The following is a 20,173-nucleotide window of genomic DNA, read 5'->3' as shown; positions in this document are numbered from 1 at the left end:
CCCCCCAGTGATGGAAAGAACATCCCGCTGTGGTCAGGACCGTAGAACCGTTGGCCATCTTCCGACACAGACTGAAGACTTGCCTTTTCAGACTGCATCTTGTTTTCCTTCCCATCTCGACCCCAAGCACTCCCATCTTTTGTACAAACTGAGATTTTTACAGTCTAAAGTATACATATGGTGACATTATTTGATTGGTTGGTTTGACCACGCTCAGCCCGTGCCCTGCTATTCAATCACTTTCTAATATAGGCAATATTTTTTTTTTCAAAATTTTGTTCTGTTTTCTGTTTGGTGCATTACGGCATTTATTGTTTAAAACGGGGGGGCAAATATGTCGAATTAAACTTGAAATGAATTACGCGAGGACATGCTTAGAAGACAGTCGCTAGGTGGCGCTGAGTCCCGCATGAAGAACTGCATGTGACCGGTGAAGAAAGGCGGAGTTTGGATGTGACAATTTTAGCGATTACTATGTAACCGTACGCTGCGCTGCTACACCGCTGTCACAAAGAGCGCAGCCTCTCCCGCGACCCTCCAGCTCTCACATTCCTGCTATCGTCTTCCTAAATTTCGGATGTACAAGTAACGAGAGCCGTTTTCTCTATAACCAGGAAAGGAAAAAAAAACAACTCAGTTAGTACCGTATGAGGTGCGTATACACCATTTTTCACATGATGTTGGCTTGGATATGAGAGGGAACATGCGAGAGATTGATGACAGACAGCTTGTTACTGACCCGGTTGAACGAGACATCTAGGGTCAGAGAGGGATCTAGCGCAGGATGTTGACAAGTCTGACGCGGCGAGGACCTTGTTGGTGAAGCTGGGGGTTTATCTCTAAATACACCGTAGCTGAGCTGCCCTGTTGCTAGGAAACGCTTGACAGCAGCTAAGATTTAAAAGTGATAGTTAGGAGATTCAGTCTGCTGGAGGCTGTTGTGAAGAGAGAGGTCTGAGCACGAGTTCCTATCCTGCACGCAGTTCGACACGCAAAGCAACGATGTTTAAAAAAGGTATATTCAGAGTTTCAGAATTCATTCAGTGGGTGCCAAGCAGAATGTCACTTTTTAATAATAACGAGCCCGTCAAGTACGTCCAAGAGGCACAGCCCTACTGGCTGTTATAACACCGTTTAAAACTAAGGTGGACAATTGCACACTGGTGTGTAAGGTGACATAAGTTTTAATTGATAGGACAAAATGGTCAATGTAAAATGGACTAAAGGATCTAGGACAGCTTTCTGTTTGGCTAAGAACATGGACACTAGCAGCAGGTAAGGACATGGGCGATTAGGGGTTCATGATTGCTCGGCTGATACTATGTGCAGATATTCTTATGCCCGAAATTACTGGAGTTTTTGAATATAAGTAAAATAACTGCATTAGTCACGTGCACAGAGCCGTCAGTGGCTGAATACTGAGGAGTTTTTCCAGCAGTTCCTGCTCTGCAGTGCCAGCCCGGCCTCTCTCTCTCAACCAGTGTCTGTGGTTTGCTGTCTGCATCTGAAGGTCACTCTGTAATGAGATCAATAGCTCCCTGAACAACACAGGGTGGAGAAGGACATTACATTCAAATGAATCCTCTATCTGGTAACCCTCAGACTGTGTCTGGGAGAGCAGTGTGAGTATGCTCTGTGTATCTCGGAGAGTAGTGTGAGTATTCTCTTCATATCTGGGCAAGTATTGTGAGTATGCTCTGTCTGCCTGGGTGGGATAGTTTGACCATGCTCTGTGCACCTCTGAATCTGGGAGAGCAATGCGCGTATGCTCTGTGTGTCTGGGGGAGTTGTATGAGTATGCTCTGTGTATCTGGGAAAGTACTGTGTGCATGCTCTTTGTATTTGGGTGAATAGTGTCTGAATGTGGTCTGTGTATCTGGAGCATGCACTGTATCTGAGTAAGAAGGCTCTGAATGTTGTCTGTGTATCTGGCAGAGTAGTGTGAGCATGATCTGTGTGTGAGAGAGAGTAGTGTCTGGAGTATGCACCATTGGGAGCATACCGGGAGAGTAGTGTGAGTATCCTCACTGTATCCGGGCAAGTAGTGTGATTATGCTCTGTGTATCTTGGTGAGCGATGTCTGAGTATGTTCTGTGTATCTGGGTGAATAGTGTCTGAATGCACGCTGTCTCAGACGTCTGCTTCTGCAGGCAGTTGCGCACCCTGAGGTCACCACAGCACCTAGGAAACGCAGCTGACGAGCCCCTCCCCCGGCATCACCCCACAAGAGCATGCCCTCGGAGCTTAGCCTCAGGTACCACCCCTCACCCAATTGCTCCGTCTCAGGTGTCATCTGTCATGCACCTGGTTGTCTGAACTCTGTAAGCGTCCTGTCTTTTTGGGGATTATAAACCTTTTGGTTCGTGCCCGCGTATACAGGTATACAGCCACACGGGGTAACTGAGGTAATTGGCAGGGTTTGTGTGGGGTGCGGGGTGCTTCTTGCTGTACTCAGGAGGATTATTCCCACGTCAAATGTAAGGCTCCACAGCTCAGCCTTAATCCCTGTTGCTTTTCTCCTCCCGAGGTCTGGAGCCCAACGAACTGACTGACTGACAGATGGATTCTCTCTTTCTCTCCCTCTTTCCCTTTCTTTCTCTCTCCCTTTTCTCCCTCTCTCCCTCAGTGCTCAGGATATGCTGACAGGACAGCGGTTGTGTCAGTCCAAATCTCACCAGGATTCCGTTCTTTCTGCCCTCAACCAGCAGAGGAAAGAGGGCCTCCTCTGTGATGTCATTCTGGTTGCCGGGGAACAGAAATTCCACGCCCACAAGGCTGTCCTGGCGGCTTGCAGTGATTACTTCCGGGTGAGTCTGGGTCCTGACATCGCTCACATGGTCGGCAGCATTCACACTGCTCGAGCAGATACACACAGCAGTCAGCAGATAGAGCTCTTAGTAGATATATATGTGTCTCAGTCAGATGATACGGATGGCAGTTAGCAGAGATAAACAAGTCTGTCAGCTGATGCAGGGCTAAAGACAGCAGTGAGCAGTACGGGACTCCGTAGATGTGTCTGATAAACCCTGATGAGATTCTGTTAGGGGCTCAGGAGATAACTGGGGTGGAGTTAATCCCTTGTTGAAAATCAGAGGGGATTGCTCCAAGCAGTGCAGGGATTCCTAACTTTCTCTCCTAGCAGAGCATGCATGTCTTCTCCCCAGTCCCTCACACTTCCTCCAGTCTTTCTCTCCTCTGGATTACAGTCTCGGTCCTGCCCTGGTCTGTCTTCTCTGGCTGCTTTGAGAAGTGTAGGCGGACTGCAGGGGATGTAGTTATTTTCATTAATTTTAGGGCATTCTAATGGAGCGGGAGATGTCTTCTGTTTGTACTGGACTAGAGCACTTGGGCAGAGCGCCAAGATCTTACAGTTGCATAACTGCACTGACCTGGGAAATGTCTGGTTTTGCAGTGCAAAAATCAGGGCTGGCTATTCATAAGATTTTTAAATAATTTTATATTGGAGATCGTTATAGGATTAATGCTCAGTTAAAGGACAACTGAATTTGTGACATTTAAATATCATTTAATATGTTTTCACCACTTGCTCTGTCCTTATCCACCTGTGACTATCTATCTATCTATCGATCCATCCAAGTATTTATACATGCAAGTAAAATGTAGGGCATGCATATATATACACTGAATGGACAAAAGTATTTGGCCACACCTGTTTTTCAGGATTTGGGCTAGGCCCCTTATCTCCAGTGAAGGGCAATCTTAATGCTTCAGGGGAAGGCCCTTTCCTATTCCAACATGACTGTGCCCCAGTGCACAAAGCAAGGACTATAAAGACATGGTTTGATGAGTTCGGTGTGGAAGAACTTGACTGGCCTGCACAGAGCCCTGACCTCAACCCCATCGAGCACCTTTGGGATGAACTGGAACGGAGATTGCGAGCCTGGCCTTCTCGTCCAACATCAGTGCCTGACCTCATAAATGCTCTACAGAATGAATGGGCACAAATTCCCACAGAAACACTCCAAAATCTTGTGGAAAGCCTTCCAAGAAGAGTGGAAGCTGTTATAGCTCCATATTAAAGTATATGTATTTGAATACAATGTCATTACAATGTAATGGTCAGGCGTCCGAATGCTTTTGTCCATATAGTGTGTGTGTGTGTGTGTGTGTGTGTGTGTATATATATATATATATATACACACATAAAATGTTTAAATGTACACATTGCACCCACTCTGCCTACCATTATATACCACTGCCTCATCTACATTAGGTGAGATTAAAGGGAGCCAACTGTCACAGCATATCCCTTCAGGATCACCTCAGGGTCAAAGATCATCAAACAGGTGATTGAAACCAGAAGTCTTTTTTATCCCACTGGCCCCTGTGACCTTCCGCGGAGAGGGTTGTCACCCTATAGGTTGTGCGGTCGTGTGTATTCACGCGACCGGGAGGCTTTTAATTAGTGCAGCGTCAATGGGGCTTGTGCTAATGAGGCAGCACACTTACAGGCGCCCAACTCGGCCCGGTGTGCTCTCTGCCCTGAAAATAGAAGCGGTGACTGTGAATGCTGTGTATTCTCCTGTGGAGTGGTCTCCTCTTCTTTGTTCTCAATGATTTTTTTGTCCAATGAAAACGCATTACAAGGGACTTCTGATGGAAACAGAGAAATACTGAAACTCTGAGGCTGAATTCTCAGACACTGGTTGTAACAACATCTCTCAGTTTGTTTTTCAACTTGTTTCTGTGTCTCATTAAAAGCCATTTAACTGAGAATAGAAGGTACAATTAAAGCAATAATGACTCAGCGGCTCGGCAGCTCATAGTCATGCCGAAGTGTGGGTGAACATTTGAGGCTGCTCAGAAAAAAGGTGAAAATTTGGATTTCATTTCAGCTTAGTTTTCTTGTACATTAAAGAGTAACTGTCCATCACCCATCTGCCTCCCATGCACCTCTAGCTGTAATCAATACTGCTGCCATATCCTAACTGTGTGAGACAAATCAATGGCTTTGATCAGTGCATTCGCCCAGTTGGAAGCCCAGTGTGACCTGCTCAGTCTGGTTCCTTTGTGGCTGTAACTGAGCTGCATGTGTATGAATGTGTGTGTGTGTGTGTGTGTGTGTGGTTGGGAGGTGAGATTTTCTGCGTGTGTGTTTGCCTGTATGTGTATGCAATGATGACCTCAGTTTTTGTAATGTGTACATCTGTATGATTGTATTGTATGTGCACAGTAGTATCAGTTTGTGTGTGTGTGTGTGTGTGTATGCTTGGGAGGTCACTTTTTTTGCACACATGTTTATGTGTGTATGCAGCGTTGAGGTCAGGGTTTGTGTGCGTGCATCTGAGTGAGTGTACTGTATGTGCACAGTAGTGTCAGTTTGTGTGTGTGTGTGTGTGTGTGTGTGTGTGTGTGTGTGCGCGCGTGCGTGTGCAATAGTGAGTGCAGAGGAACACGGAGAGTTCAGATCTTTCCTAAGATTGAATGGCCCAGGTGTGTGTACATAGGTGCGGAGCTGTAAGTGTGCTTGTCTCAGAGTGGTGTGTGTTTCCAGGCCATGTTCAGTCTGTGTATGGTGGAGAGTGAAGCCGAGGAGGTGACCCTTCAGGGAGTAACCAGTGTGGGCCTGAAGCAAGCACTGGACTTTGCCTACACTGGGCAGGTCAGTCTCACACTTAATACACATACACCTTCACTCAGACCTGAAACGTACAACCACAAATACACCTTCTAATATGCTGTTGTCCTCACCACTGCTCCACGCTGCTTCTCAAACCCTTGCTGCACATTGCTGTTGTGACCACTGCTCTGTACTGTTGGATGTAACTTATCCCAGCCTATTTGGTCAGACTGATAGCAGTCAGAGATCACTAATATGGAAAAGATGTGAGATTGTGTATGTAGGTCAGAGTGGGGCTGGCAGTCCATAAATGTCTGCCCCACATAAACAGTAGATTCATCTCCACACAGTGTGTGGGGATCAGTATGACATAACCAACTACAAGCAAGTCAAAGAAGAAAGAGGAAGACCTACTTCTCACACATTCACTAATACACATATATACTGCTACACACTGCTAATGGTAGTACCAGGCCTGGCGCTATGGGTCTGCTTGTACCCCCCAGTAGATTAAAATTGCACCCCTCTGTATTTTCTCCTGCCGCCGGGCCTGAGTAGTACTATTCTCTTTCTCTCTTTCTCTCTTTCTCTCTCTCTCTCTCACACACACACACACACACACACACACACACAGAAACACTCATTAGTGTTACTCCAATGTTTTTTTTGATAAAACCTGTTACTATTCATGCAGACTGTCAAGTCAGGAGATGTGGACAGGCACAGACAGGTGTACACAGATGACAGAGGGTGTGGCAGGTTTGATACAGTTTGATATGTGACTGTTACAGACAGGTATATGCAGGCATGTATAGGCGAAGGTCGGGGAGAAAGGTACAGACAGGTGTATGCAGGCATGTATAGGTGTAGGTCAGGGAGAAAGGTACAGACAGGTATATGCAGGCATGTAGAGGTGTAGGTCAGGAAGAAAGGTACAGACAGGTATATGCAGGCATGTAGAGGTGTAGGTCAGGGAGAAAGGTACAGACAGGTATATGCAGGCATGTAGAGGTGTAGGTCAGGGAGAAAGGTACAGACAGGTATATGCAGGCATGTAGAGGTGTAGGTCAGGGATAAAGGTACAGACAGGTATACGCAGGCATGTAGAGGTGTAGGTCAGGGAGAAAGGTACAGACAGGTACAGATGTTCTCACGCAGGTGCATCTCCTCAGATCATGCTGGAGCCAGGTGTGATCCAGGATGTCCTGTCAGCAGGAAGTCACCTGCAGCTGCTGGAGCTTCTTAGCCTCTGCTCACACTACCTCATTCAGGTGAGAGACACAAGAGTGCACACCAGTTCACTCATGTACTGCTGACACAGGTAAGAAGTACATATTTATGCCTTTACAGCATATATAAGTGATTGGTACACACCTGTAGACCAAGGTATGTGGCAAATGTTAAAACAGTAGCATATATTATATAAGAAAGACACACATCTATGATCCAAGTTAAATAAATGCATTCACCTGTATGATTAATCCAGATTAAATAAACATCTGTACACATCTATGTATCAAATACAAATTAAATAAACACCTAAACCCACTTGCATAATTAATTCAGGTTAGACAAAAAGACATGCTCACAACTGTACATTTAAACTAATAATGGAGGAATGTTCAGTTTGGGTATTCAGGAGCTACATTGGGGATCAGGGTTTGGATGGGTATTCAGGAGCTGCAGTGGGGATCAGGGTTTGGGTGGGTATTCAGGAGCTGTAGTGGGGATCAGGGTTTGGGTGGGTATTCAGGAGCTACATTGGGGATCAGGGTTTGGGTGGGTATTCAGGAGCTACATTGGGGGTCAGGGTTTGGGAGGGGATTCAGGAGCTGCAGTGGGGATCAGGGTTTGGATGGGTATTCAGGAGCTGTAGTGGGGGTCAGGGTTTGGGTGGGTATTCAGGAGCTACATTGGGGATCAGGGTTTGGGTGGGTATTCAGGAGCTACATTGGGGCTCAGGGTTTGGGTGGGTATTCAGGAGCTGCAGTGGGGCTCAGGGTTTGGGTGGGTATTCAGGAGCTACATTGGGGGTCAGGGTTTGGGTGGGTATTCAGGAGCTGCAGTGGGGATCAGGGTTTGGGTGGGTATTCAGGAGCTGCAGTGGGGGTCAGGGTTTGGGTGGGTATTCAGGAGCTGCAGTGGGGGTCAGGGTTTGGGTGGGTATTCAGGAGCTGCAGTGGGGGTCAGGGTTTGGATGGGTATTCAGGAGCTGCAGTGGGGGTCAGGGTTTGGATGGGTATTCAGGAGCTGCAGTGGGGTCAGGGTTTGGATGGGTCTTCAGGGGCTGCAGTAGGGGTCAGGGTTTGGGTGTGTATTCAGGAGCTGCAGTGGGGCTCAGGGTTTGGGAGGGGATTCAGGAGCTGCAGTGGGGCTCAGGGTTTGGGTGGGTATTCAGGAGCTGCAGTGTTTGGAAATGTTTTGCCTGGGTGCAAATGATGATGTGATTAGTAGAACTGTGTGGTTACACTCTTTGTTCACCTGTATACATGTTTGTGTGTATGAGAGGTGGATGTTACAAATACGGTGAAATGGTTAAATTTAATTTTTTTTAAAAAAAGTTTAAGTTTTCAGACTGGGGTCACTCCTCATGTGGGTGTGGGCTGTGAGCATGTCCATTGTATTTGTAAGCACCAGTTCCTGTTTGGAGACTCACAGCCAGCAGAGGGCGCTCTGTCACTATTTTTAGTAATCTTTCTTACCATCCTTTTAAATATTTTTCTGCCATAGCATGCCGGTATAACAATAAAACCAGCATAACGTTGATTGGAAATTTTTGGCGTCTCTCATTTTCTCTCCCTTACTGCCTGAAAATGTGTTAGTCTTAACTGTCATTTTAATAAAAAGGAATAAAAAAAAAAACAGAAAACTGTTACCTTCATTCTCTTATTAGGATCTGTGTTTGCTCGGTTGTCAGGTGTGTGGTTGTGTCACCGTGCAGTGCTTATGCTTGTGTCACTGTGCAGTGGTCAGGTGTGAGACTGTGTTATTGTGTATTGGTTAGGTGTGTGGCTCTGTGTATGGCTGTGCACCGATAAAGTGTGTAGTTTGTGAAGTGTGTAGGTGTGTGATGGTGTAGTGGTTAGGTGTGTGGCCACACGAACAAAGCCATCAGTGTAGGATGTCATCATTTCTGAATCCGTGTACGCATTTGTGTGCATGTGTGTGCTAGAGACTGACCCTGTGTGTGTTATGTGTTAACAGGAGCTGAACAGTTTTAATTACCTTGACCTGTATCGGCTGGCCGACCTGTTCCACCTGCCGGTGCTGGAGGGCGCAGTTGTGGACTTCCTGGTGGAGCACTTGTCTGAACTTCAGCACAGCCGCCAGGAGGAGGTGCTGCTGCTCCCCTACCGCCTGCTGAGGGAGGTTCTGAAGAGCGACCGTCTCACCTCCCTCAATGAGGAGCAGATCTGGCAGGTACACACACACACATATGTACGTACTTACATAAATTCATACATACACACACTCATATACATACATTCATGCATTCTCAGTAAAGACGTACACATTCAATGTACTGTGTTAGTGTGCTATCTGTATATGTGTAGGTATATATTCTCTGTGTATATGTGTGTGTGTGTGTGTGTGTGTGTGTGTATTTGTTTAATATTCAGAGTGGTGTAGCTCATGGAAGGCAGGTTAAAGCACGAGACCTCATTTCAATATTCTAATGAATCATCCTCAGCTGCTGTTTTCAGTGAAAAAACACAAAAGAACCAAGGGTCCGTGAATGTGCGTATGCACAATATAGCCTGATATGTTTTAACCTGCATTAAGTAATATTTTGATTTCAGTGAGAGCTGAAGGAATTAAATCTAGAACTGAATCGTGAGAGTCTGTTCAGTCTCCTCAGAATGTTGACATGTTGATGGAAGCCAGTGACAGCAATGCCAGACTTTCTTGTTCCGTTCAATTCATCGCCCCTTTCCCCCAGTTTCTCTCTCTCTCTCTCTCTGTCTCTCTCTCTCTCTCTGTCTGTCTTTATTCTCTGATTCCTTCCTTCTTCATTCAACCCAATGTTTCTCTCCCTCCGTCCCTCCCTCTTTCGTCTATCCAGTCCTCAGTACAGTCACAGCACCTGTATGTGTGTGTGTGTGTGTCCGTGGTCTATACTCGCCGCTGTCATAACTCATACCATATCAAACCCCCGGGCCCGCTCCTCACTCGGTCTGTGTGGGTAAAGCGAGAGAGAAGTAGGGGGGTGGTGGTGTGGGGGTGGGGGGGGGGGGGGTGTGACTGTTCATTTGCACCAATCATGCCTCCCTGTCAGTCTGTGTGATTAGGCGTGCGGCAGCTCCATCGGAGCCGCGGTCCCCCAGCTGTCACTCAGGGCCCCGTCTGATGGAAAACAATCAGGCCTTTGATGGCACAATTACTGTGACCCTTTAACCAGGCGCTGCCGCCCTAATCAGGGCTGATTAGGAGAGTTTGGGCCTCCTTCAGTTTGCAGAGAAGGTTAATTTGGGCGTCAGACGGGAGCGTGATGAGCGCGGGGCCGCCGCTGCCGTCCGCAATGAGAACGTGCGCTCACAGATATTGCACGGATATAGCTCGCCTGTCAATCTTTGTCAGGAAGAGTTGGGAGTTCCTCGCTCAGGAAATCACATATTCTCCTCTCTCTGCTTGCGGTTTTCCGCGCGCGTGTGTGTGTGTTGTAGGGTGGGAGGGGGGAGTTAATTTATTCTCTGCCCTCAGCGAGATCTCCCACACAGCGTGACCTTGACAGCAGAGGAAACATGGGGGCCTTTCTGCTGTAACTCTTTGTCAGTGTGAGGAAGAGGAGGGAGAGGAGGAAGGAGGGGATGAATGTTGATTCTGAGGAGGCGATTGGATGTCTTGCTTGAAATGGGGCAGTAATGTGACCATTAGGAGTGTGTGTTTGTTTTTTATATACCTCTAATGCAAATTAAGTTGTGGTAAAGTCAGACTGATTTGTTGGAGGGACGTGATATCAGATTCATAAACAAGTCCTGAAAATTAAGCACAGAGTGTATTTGTAAGTGAGAAACTTCATGTGGGGTGTGTGTATGTTTATACATGCTCCTCTTCCCAGCAGGCATTTTCAGATTGAATGACAGAAGTCATTAATGATTTAGTCAGGTTTTGGTCATGTTCTAAGCAGTAGTTTTTCAACTTAAATTTCTCATGTGACTGTAATGTCAAGAATTGTCAGTGTGACTTTGCAGTGATACAACTGAATGGAAGCCTTGGACACATCTCTCTCTCCCTCTCTCTCTCTCTATTGCTTTCTCTCTCCCTCTCTCTCTGTCTTTCCCTCTCTTTCTCTCTCCCTCTCTCCCTGTCTCTCTCTCTCTCTCCCTGTCTCTCTCTCTCTCTCTCTCTCTCTCCCTCTCTCCCCCTCACTTCCCCTCTCTCCCTGTCTCTCTCCCTCTCTCTCTCTCTCCCTCTCTCCCCCTCTCTCCCCCTCACTCTCCCTCTCTCCCTGTCTCTCTCCCTCTCTCTCTCTCTCCCTCTCTCCCCCTCTCTCCCCCTCTCTCCCCCTCACTCCCCCTCTCTCCGCAGCTGGTGGTGCGCTGGCTGGAGCACGACTGCAGGTACCAGCGCATGGACGACCTGCTGCAGTACGTGCGCTACGGCCTGATGGACGCGGCGGCGCTGCACCGCGTGGCCAAGTGCCACCCGCTGGTGCAGGCGAGCGAGGCGGCCACGGCGCTCATCAGCGAGGCGCTGGAGTACCACCGCGCCACCTTCGCCCAGCCGCTGCGGCAGACGCAGCGCACCAAGCCCCGCTTCCGCTCGCTCACGCTCTACATCGCCGGCGGCCGCAAGCGCGAGGTGTGCCGAGTGCAGGAGCTGCGCTTCTTTAACCCCGTGGAGCAGGAGCACGTGCACATCGCCGGCGTGTCCAACTGGAGCGAGCTGGCGCCCATGCCCGCCGGCCGCAGCCACCACTGTGTGGCCGTCATGGGCCACTTCCTGTTCGTGGCCGGTGGCGAGGTGGAGCACGCCACGGGCCGCACCTGCGCCGTGCGCACCGCCTGCCGCTACGACCCGCGCTCCAACCGCTGGACGGAGATCGCGCCCATGAAGGCCTGCCGGGAGCACTTCGTCCTGGGCGCGCTGGGCCAGTACCTCTACGCCGTGGGCGGCCGCAACGAGCTCAGGCAGGTGCTGCCCACCGTGGAGCGCTACTGCCCCAAGAGGAACAAGTGGACCTTCGTCCAGTCCTTCGACCGCTCCCTGTCCTGCCACGCTGGCTGTGTGGCTGACGGGCTGCTCTGGGTCTCAGGTAAAGGCTCAGACTCACATACCCAAGCTCTGTGAGGGTATAGATTCTCAATCACTGGTAAAGGTTTTTAGCTGGGTTCATGCTGAAACTGGCAGTCAGTAGAAGTGGATGAGGCAGGGACTGGAAAAGGTGTCAGGCAGAAGAAGTGGGGCTCCTTGGTGGGAGCAGTAGTGATCTGGGCAAGACAGAACCAAGGCATGGACAAGTCCATGCGTAGAACAGGGGGACAGCCCCAGGGCATGGACCAGTGGCTGTTGAGAGTTCGTGGTGAGAAATAGGTTAATAGCTTGTTTTCAGAGGAGATGGTGTGGTCCTGGACCACAAACAGGTCAGACAAGCAACGCCATGATACTGATTCTCCTTGGTTGCAGGTGGAGTCACAAACACAGCCCAGTACCAGAACCGGCTGATGGTGTATGACCCTGTACAGGTGTGTAAAGCCCTCGTAAAGCACACTCTATATATCCTTTTACATTTACATGTGCCAGTCCAAAGCATAAATGCAGTGTCATGTTTATAAGTGTGACCGAACACATGGGGGGGTGAGGAGAGGGAACGAGTGTGAGAGAATCTCCTCTTCCTCTTTCCTTATGTAATTGTAAACTGGCTTTTGTTGCTGTTATTTTTGCTGAATATATTGCTTATATACACCTGTGAACTTATGTGTTTTCAGCTATAGTGTTACTGATATTACTTTTATATAAACATGACAGGTGATTATGGTTTTATTTTTCCTTTGGCGGTACTATAAATGTGTCTGTTCCTGAGAGACAGAGAGAGGGAGAGAAAGGTGGAGAGAGAGAAAATACAATAATACAACAGCGCAGGTCTAAATCTGGCATTTGAAGCGAGGTACAGGAAAGGGGAGGAGGTGAGGTTTATGTTGTGATTAAATATACGCTGCTGTTCTGTTTAGCGGTGAGTGAACCATAGTGCTGGAACAGCCTGCAGACATAGGCCTCATCACATGGAAATCGCATTTGTGTTCAGTTCTGATGAGCTTGTTCTGCTGTGGCTCACAGATAAAAGACAACAGCAAAGCGCTACTGTCAGAAATGGGTCCTGGCAGTAAATTAAAAAGCTAAAATCTAAATCATGATCTAAATAGACAGATGTCAAGAAAACAGCCTTTTTTTCTTGGCTGTGTGCTGGGAGCTTTAGTAAGGAAAAATGCTTGAACAAAAGTTCACAGAGCACACTATGCTAGTACAAACAGCACTTTACAAAGTAAGCAAGTCAATCATAATTGAATCAGGATGACAATGTCGACACTAATGTATTGTATGGAAGTGATTTTTGCTTTGCCATGGCACTAAATGGGACAAACATCCAACAGAAACCAAGCATACAGAATTTTACCTAAAAATACTACAGATACAAAGAAAACACCAAACAATGCACACAAAACAAAGTTAGACCAGTTGTCATTAGATATCATAGATCAAAAATGAATTTGGGTATGTTTCAATCAAGTCACCAGGACACACTCCCAGTTTTTCCATCCCATACCAAAAAACAGGACCTTAGAAAGAGTCTCCCGTGTCAGCTGGTATTGTATCTCACTCTCTCAGTACACCACAGCATAAAACAGATCATATTACAACTCTCCACAACATAACATATTGCAAAACACCAGACAGCACAGTATACTGCAAAGCATCGTACAACACACCACAACACAATACACAAAGCAACGTAATGCACTACAAAGAACTACAAATACACTACGGCAAACAACACAGGACATACTGCACTATGCCACAGCACAGCATAAAGCAGAGCGCACTATGGCAGAACCATCGCACAACACACTATAACACATAATGCATATGAGTCTGAAGCCAGCACTGCTAGCCAACCCTGACTTACGAAACAATCCAAAATGTCCCATCTGGAATGTTGGGAAGTTGAAACAAAAACAGACTGAACCGCTTTGGGGGACACGCATAAGAATACACACTCTATCCCTCCGCAGAGAGACAGACAGAAAGAAACTCATTAGTATTCACAGTGTCACTCTGTTCACCTGGCAGGACAACCCCCCCCCCCCCTCCCCCCAGCGCCCCGTCTACATCCCTACCCAACACTGCACAAACAGATGGCCACCCATCGGCTCAACCCCCGAAATAATTGTCTAATACATAAACACACACCCACAATACAAACACACACTGGCCTTCATAGTGTGCCTATACAGCAAAGCACACTCACACTGATATACATATGCCACATACACACATTCTCTCTCTCTCTCTCTCTCTCTCTCTCTCTCTCCTTCCCTCTCTATTGAGAGTGATGGAATACATAATGTATGAAGGACAAATACTTCAGCAGAAATGAGAGAGCAGTATTAAATGGATAAAGTATCTTCACAAAAACACTTTCAGCTTACAAAAATGCCAGCTTCCTCACTTGTGCAAAGCAGATATTCTCAAGAAGTCGGCAAAATAGGTTTGTCACAAACTTATTGATTGATCAAAATGAATACGAGTCACACTAAAGAATTATGACCATGATGCCGTATATGGCCGCATAAACTGAACCGGCACTAACTATCCCAAAGCAATTATTTAATGTAACTTGGACCTGTGTTGTTTTCATCTTACCATCTGAAGAGAATGTGGTTTCTGAAGCTTTATTTGTCACATCCAAGTCTCAAATGCCGAAAGGTGCCAGGGTATAAGATCTATTATTCATGTACGGCAATTGCAGCCATCTTTTTTGACGTGTCCTATTGGCAGAAACGATATGTGTGAACATGCTTATTGGTTCTAAACGTTGCAACGTTTGGAAGCAGAGTGGCTCCGGGTACTTTCAGCCCTTCACAACAGATTCAAGATCAGCTTATCCAACTCCCATTCTAACCCCAGCCACTTAGTGAAAAATTGCATGATTTTGGATCAGTTACTATGAGACAGGCTGTGCCCACATTGGCAGGGTGTCAATGTTGTCTTACTCACTTACAACTGGCTACAATGAGCAGATGTTGCTATTAGGTGAATGTAGAAGGGAATAATGGTGAGAGGGGTAATTAGGGGTATGGAATGATTAAATGGGACAAACCAAGTCTGGGCATGTATTATGTGGCCATATGCTATTGTATCTGAAATTAGTGTATTCAGGTATTCAGAAAGTGATTGTAAGAATTCAGACTTCACGGTTAGTGTAGTTATTTCTGTAGGAAATCATAGAAAGGGAGTGCTTGTTACTGTATAGGCAGCACTGTGGTGTAATGGTAACAAGCAGGGATCATAACCAAAAGGTTGCTGGTTTGATTCCACACCTGGGTGCTGCTGTTGTGCCCTTGGGCAAGGTACTTAACCCAGAATTTCCTCAGTAAATATCCAGCTGTATAAATGGGTGAAATTGTAAGCTATTTAAGTTGCTCTGGATAACAGTGTCTGCTAATTGAAAATAATGTAATAGTGTAAATGAATAGGTATGAGGTACGCAGCACCAACCCATACACCGGTGGAGGACATACCTGCCGTCCCAATATTCATCCTTCGCTGTATAGACATCACTGAGTACTAAACACGTGTTAACTACCGTTACAGTAATCTGCTAAAATATTCCCTGCCATCTCTCTCTCACAGAATGAGTGGCTTTCTCGCTGTCCGATGCTGCAGAGGAGAGTTTACCATGTGATGGCAGCCGTACGGAGACAGCTCTATGTGCTGGGCGGTAATGACCTGGACTACAACAACGATCGAATCCTGGTCCGGCACATCGACTCGTACAACATCGACTTAGACCAGTGGACGCGCTGTACCTTCAGCCTTCTCACAGGCGAGTTGTCAGACTAACTGCTCAAGTAGGCGAGTCTCAGACTGACTGCTCATACAGACAAGTCTCAGACGGAACACTCAATACAGACAAGTCTCGAACAGACCCCTCAGACTGACCCCTCAAACAGGTGAGTCTCAGAATGAGTCCATAAACAACCAAGTCTCAGACTCAGTCCTCCTGCAGACGTGTCACAAACTGGCCCTTCAAACAGGGTTAGGGTTAGGGTTTGGGTTAGGGTTAGGGTCAGGGTTAGGGTTAGGGTTAAACTGGAAAAAACAGGGGAATCTCAGACTGTTCTTCACACAATCAAGTCTTAGACTGACCCTCTCACACAGACAAGTCTCAGAGAAACTCCTTGCACAGGCGAATTTCAGACTGACCCCTTCAAGAGGACGAGTCTCAGATTGACTTGCACAGGCAACCCAGCCTCTTCTCTCCTTCACTGTAAACTGAAACACACAACCCTGCACTTGAGAAAAACTGAATCGCACAATCTTCTGTCCTTCAGGGCAGAACGAATCGGGCGTGGCCGTCCACAGTGACAGAATTTACGTTGTTGGTGGATATTCCATCTGGACTAATGAGCCTCTGGCATGTATTCAGGTGAGTTCACCAAGGGACTTTTCATTTAAAACATTACCCAAAAGCAGCTATCTGCTATGACACAATGACACATAAAATTAATTAAAAACATATTAAACATAAAATGGAAAATATTAATGATCACTGTCTTCAATTGGTGGCACTCTTTCCAAAACTAAAGCAGAAAATAAGACATAAATTAGTAATTAGAGCTGTTAATATTGTAACAGTCAATGAAGACAGGTGCCACCAATGGAACAATAGCTAGGACTACAGTAATTTGTGCAGACCTATTCTGAGGTACATCTCATACATCCTTTATTATGGTATATTTTGTAATTTTCTTGTGATTTATGTAAAATAATTAAAAAACAGATTTCATAACATGTTTTATAACACCATTTGTAGCACATAAAGACTGCTTACCCCCTTTTACTTGACTTAGTGTCCACTTAGCATGTTATGGTATTTTGTCAGGTGACATAGCATTACTTTCTTCTGCTCAGGTTCTGGATGTTAGCACAGAGGGGAAGGAGGAAGTCTTCTACGGCCCAACGCTCCCGTTCGCTTCCAACGGAATCGCAGCATGTTTTCTGCCTGCCCCATACTTCACCTGCCCCAACCTACAGACACTGCAAGTTCCCCATCACAGGATTGGAGCTGTGTAACAGCCAAACAGACATTTGTTTTCTCTCTCCCTCTGTCTCTCTCACATGCTTATACACAGTCTCAAGGCCCAGAATTTGCTGTGCCTGAGTATCACATCCTAAAGAGAACTACATCTCCCAGGAGGCATCAGGGCTGAGCCTGAGCAGACGAGGATGGACACTGGCAGGATGCCCGCAAACTCTCCACATTCACGTCACTGGGGGGGAGGGGGCTGGACCTGGGGTCAGGGCCCCCGGGCCCTGACGGTATGAATGATGTTTACATGGCCATCCTGACATGACAACATGACTACAACACAACAGCCGAGAGCAAGGAGCAGAGCTCAGAACAAGGGCTACATGAGTGTGCACCAGAGTCTTCAACAGCATCATAGAGGGTTACAAGGGGTTACAAAGACATTTCTGTGTAGAGTGGGGCAATGACAGGAGGCTGCTTATTTGTGCCACTCAGTTCCCCACTCACCTGCCAGGCATCCCACTCTGACCAGGAGAAGCTGTGGTTTTCCAGGACCCCAATCCATGCCGAGCTGCTTGTTAAAGCTGGAGGGTGATGTCACAATCTATTGACTTCACAAGTGACCTAACACTAACAAGTGCAACCTGAGATTGCGGACCCTCTCCTCTTTGACTCCTCTAGTGGTGAAACGCTGTTACTGCACCCCTCTGATGTGGATGGAGCCAAGTGCAATTACCTTGTGGCGAGGTGAAAGAATGCGCCTCCTGGCTGAGACTGTGACTGAAGATGTTGACCTCTGGCTCATGGTGGGTCTGCCATGTCACCACTATCCCACTGTGCTCTTTACCTCAGCATAGCCCTGGCTGTGTTAGCATTTACATCAACTTTCTGGCCAGGATCGCTCTCTGCAGCTCCTCTTTCAATCAGATGCTCAATATGGCCAGAACAGGCAGGATGGAAGTTGCCATGTTTTTTTTGTGGTGCAAAGAAACAAATTTCTGTGTTTCTGCAAGAAACTTTCACTTCAAGCTGCACTCAAATGCAAATTATGTGATGTTGCCCCCTGCTTAACTAGATAATAACTATTCTCAAGTATGGCAGCAAAGTGCAATAGACAATAGAGACAATAGCGTAATCATTTTTCCCCTCAGCCTCCATATTTTTTTGTTTTTCATTTCAAAAAATGAAAATCATTATCACTTTTCTGTCTGGCTGTATTGACAGCTTTCATGTAGGAGTGGAATGAGGGACAGTTTACCAAGAGGAAATCAATGAAAAAATCCAGGTTGGGGTGAACCTATGGAAATTCAACATAAACACGGAATGGCAAACAGCCATTCTGAGTAGCAGACGTGGTACAGGACCAGGCTTGTCTGGATGTTGCCAGTGAGAACACAGCGTAAGAGTCTCCAGTACATTTGCTCATCTTTCCGTTCCCAGCGACTGTATGGACATGTGCCGGTCTGAGCTTGCTGTCTGTGGCCTGAATGCGCAGAAGGCTCTAATCTGAATATGAAGGAGGACTTTACTGACTGTGATGAATGCCATTCTGTAAATGCTGTCCTTTTTCCAGAAAAGCAAAAGGCAAGTCTTATTGTTTGTGTTAAAGAATGAGGAGACAGTCTTCACAAGCTTTCTGTCCCAGGTGTGCATTAAGCCAGAGAGCATCATACTGCAGGACAGCGGTTTGTGTGAAATTGACACCTTTCTGGTTTCACATCCTTAGGATAAGGAGAATCATACTGAGGCCGAGAGCAGTAAAAATCGGGGAGACTGCGGTTTAGAAGTTACTGACTGTCAGTTAGATGGTTACAGTACCTGTGACTAGCCTGCTGCATACAGCCCCACCCACCTTTTTGACCTCCATTCCAGGATGGCCAATTAGAAGGAATTTCCACCCCAACAGATTCTTCAGAGGCCTGTTATTATTCGTTTCTTCCAGGTGAAGGAGTGCACTTTCTTTGCACACTGGCATACTCTGAGTAGGCGGATTTCGCATTTGATACACCCCAGCCCTGGGGCGTACACCGAATGACCTGGCTGAACTAATGGTAAACCCAGCTGAACAGCAAAAAAAAGCAAAAACAGAGCACACATTCAGAACACATTGTGGAGACATACAACAACATCATTAACATTGACACGTTCGAAAACAATGGGTAAAAAGCAATGCTGCTGATCATTCATTTCACAAACACCAGAGCAGCCAGTAGGTAGTTAATTACAACAGAACCACTGTTGGGCAGTGACATCTCACTGTCAATGGCTAGGCACACAGCTCTCGCTTTTATTGATCGGTTTGACATTGTTTCCTGATCCACCAAGCCTCACTGATAACAGCACATTCAGCTCCCTTTATACCTGATTTTGGCCATTTACTCAGCCTCCATAAATAGCAGGTATGCCGATGTGCAGAAAAGGTACGCCCATTGTTAGCTGTTCCACTCTTGCTATTCTCACCTGATGCTGCCATCACCATAATCAAGACACAGAAATGAGTTATAAAGAAGCGAGAGATAAAAATAGAAATGTGTAAACCTCTGCTTGGTGTTGTTATTTTTTGCAGACAGCAGGCTCTCATCTTTGATTTGAATCTGAAGCAAGAGTGTCAGACATTGATGAACGAGTTTGCACACATTTCTATCAAGAGGACACAATCAAAGATCATCAATTGCCCCAATAATGTATTTCTCAGTATAGACCATTTCCTGTCATTTCTCATTAATTGGTACAATGTACCTTGCCACCGGTAATTAACTAGTAAATACTTCCATATTCTGACATGCTCTGATGAAAAAGGTCTAATATAAAGGAATATTCATATTTATAATATAAATGATGATGGTAGAAGAACTGGCACAGTTGCGAGGTACATTGCAAAACCCATTAAAGGTTTAGTGATTTTTTTTTCCTATTCTGCCTCTTTTAGTTCACTTTATCACCATCTTGCTTTATAGCATCAGAGCCAAAAGAAGAAAAATGGCATCAACAAAAGCAGCTGTGGGTTTTTTTTTCTCTCTAATCTCTTGAATGCATAGTTGTACTTAGATTTTTCAGGCGGCTGCCAGCGAGTGAGAGTAACGCATATCTCCACAATGTGGCAGTTGCATTCTAAAATGTCTATGATTGAAATATGCATTGTGTTCACCATTCAGTAATACATGGCTTAGTGGGAGATATACCTGTAAACATGCATCTACTCATCCAATTTTCCCCAAGGTGAATATCTAGCATAAAACATGTGACAGAACAGTTTGGTTGTTTTTTCCTGCTATATACATTCTAATTAAATTAGGCATTGCTGTAGACTTAGATGATGACAATGTTAGGTGTTAATAGAC

General features: G+C 46.3%; 1 protein-coding gene across 1 annotated transcript; it reads left to right on the top strand.

The window, feature by feature from the left end:
- The first annotated feature begins 448 nt into the window (after window positions 1-448).
- Window positions 449-18,373, top strand: klhl32 (kelch-like family member 32). The gene is made up of 11 exons (XM_036539816.1): window positions 449-652; window positions 2,151-2,254; window positions 2,627-2,807; window positions 5,516-5,623; window positions 6,754-6,852; window positions 8,786-9,001; window positions 11,111-11,837; window positions 12,209-12,267; window positions 15,434-15,626; window positions 16,135-16,229; window positions 16,715-18,373. The coding sequence occupies exons 2-11, from the start codon at window positions 2,232-2,234 to the stop codon at window positions 16,874-16,876; spliced, it is 1,863 nt and encodes a 620-aa protein (XP_036395709.1). The 5' UTR covers window positions 449-652; window positions 2,151-2,231; the 3' UTR covers window positions 16,877-18,373.
- Window positions 18,374-20,173: the final 1,800 nt, after the last annotated feature.

This window comes from Megalops cyprinoides, chromosome 10 (genome assembly GCF_013368585.1).
Source record: "Megalops cyprinoides isolate fMegCyp1 chromosome 10, fMegCyp1.pri, whole genome shotgun sequence".
NCBI lineage: Eukaryota > Metazoa > Chordata > Actinopteri > Elopiformes > Megalopidae > Megalops > Megalops cyprinoides.
Note: the sequence above shows the minus strand (reverse complement) of the source record. Positions and strands in the feature narration are given on the sequence as shown.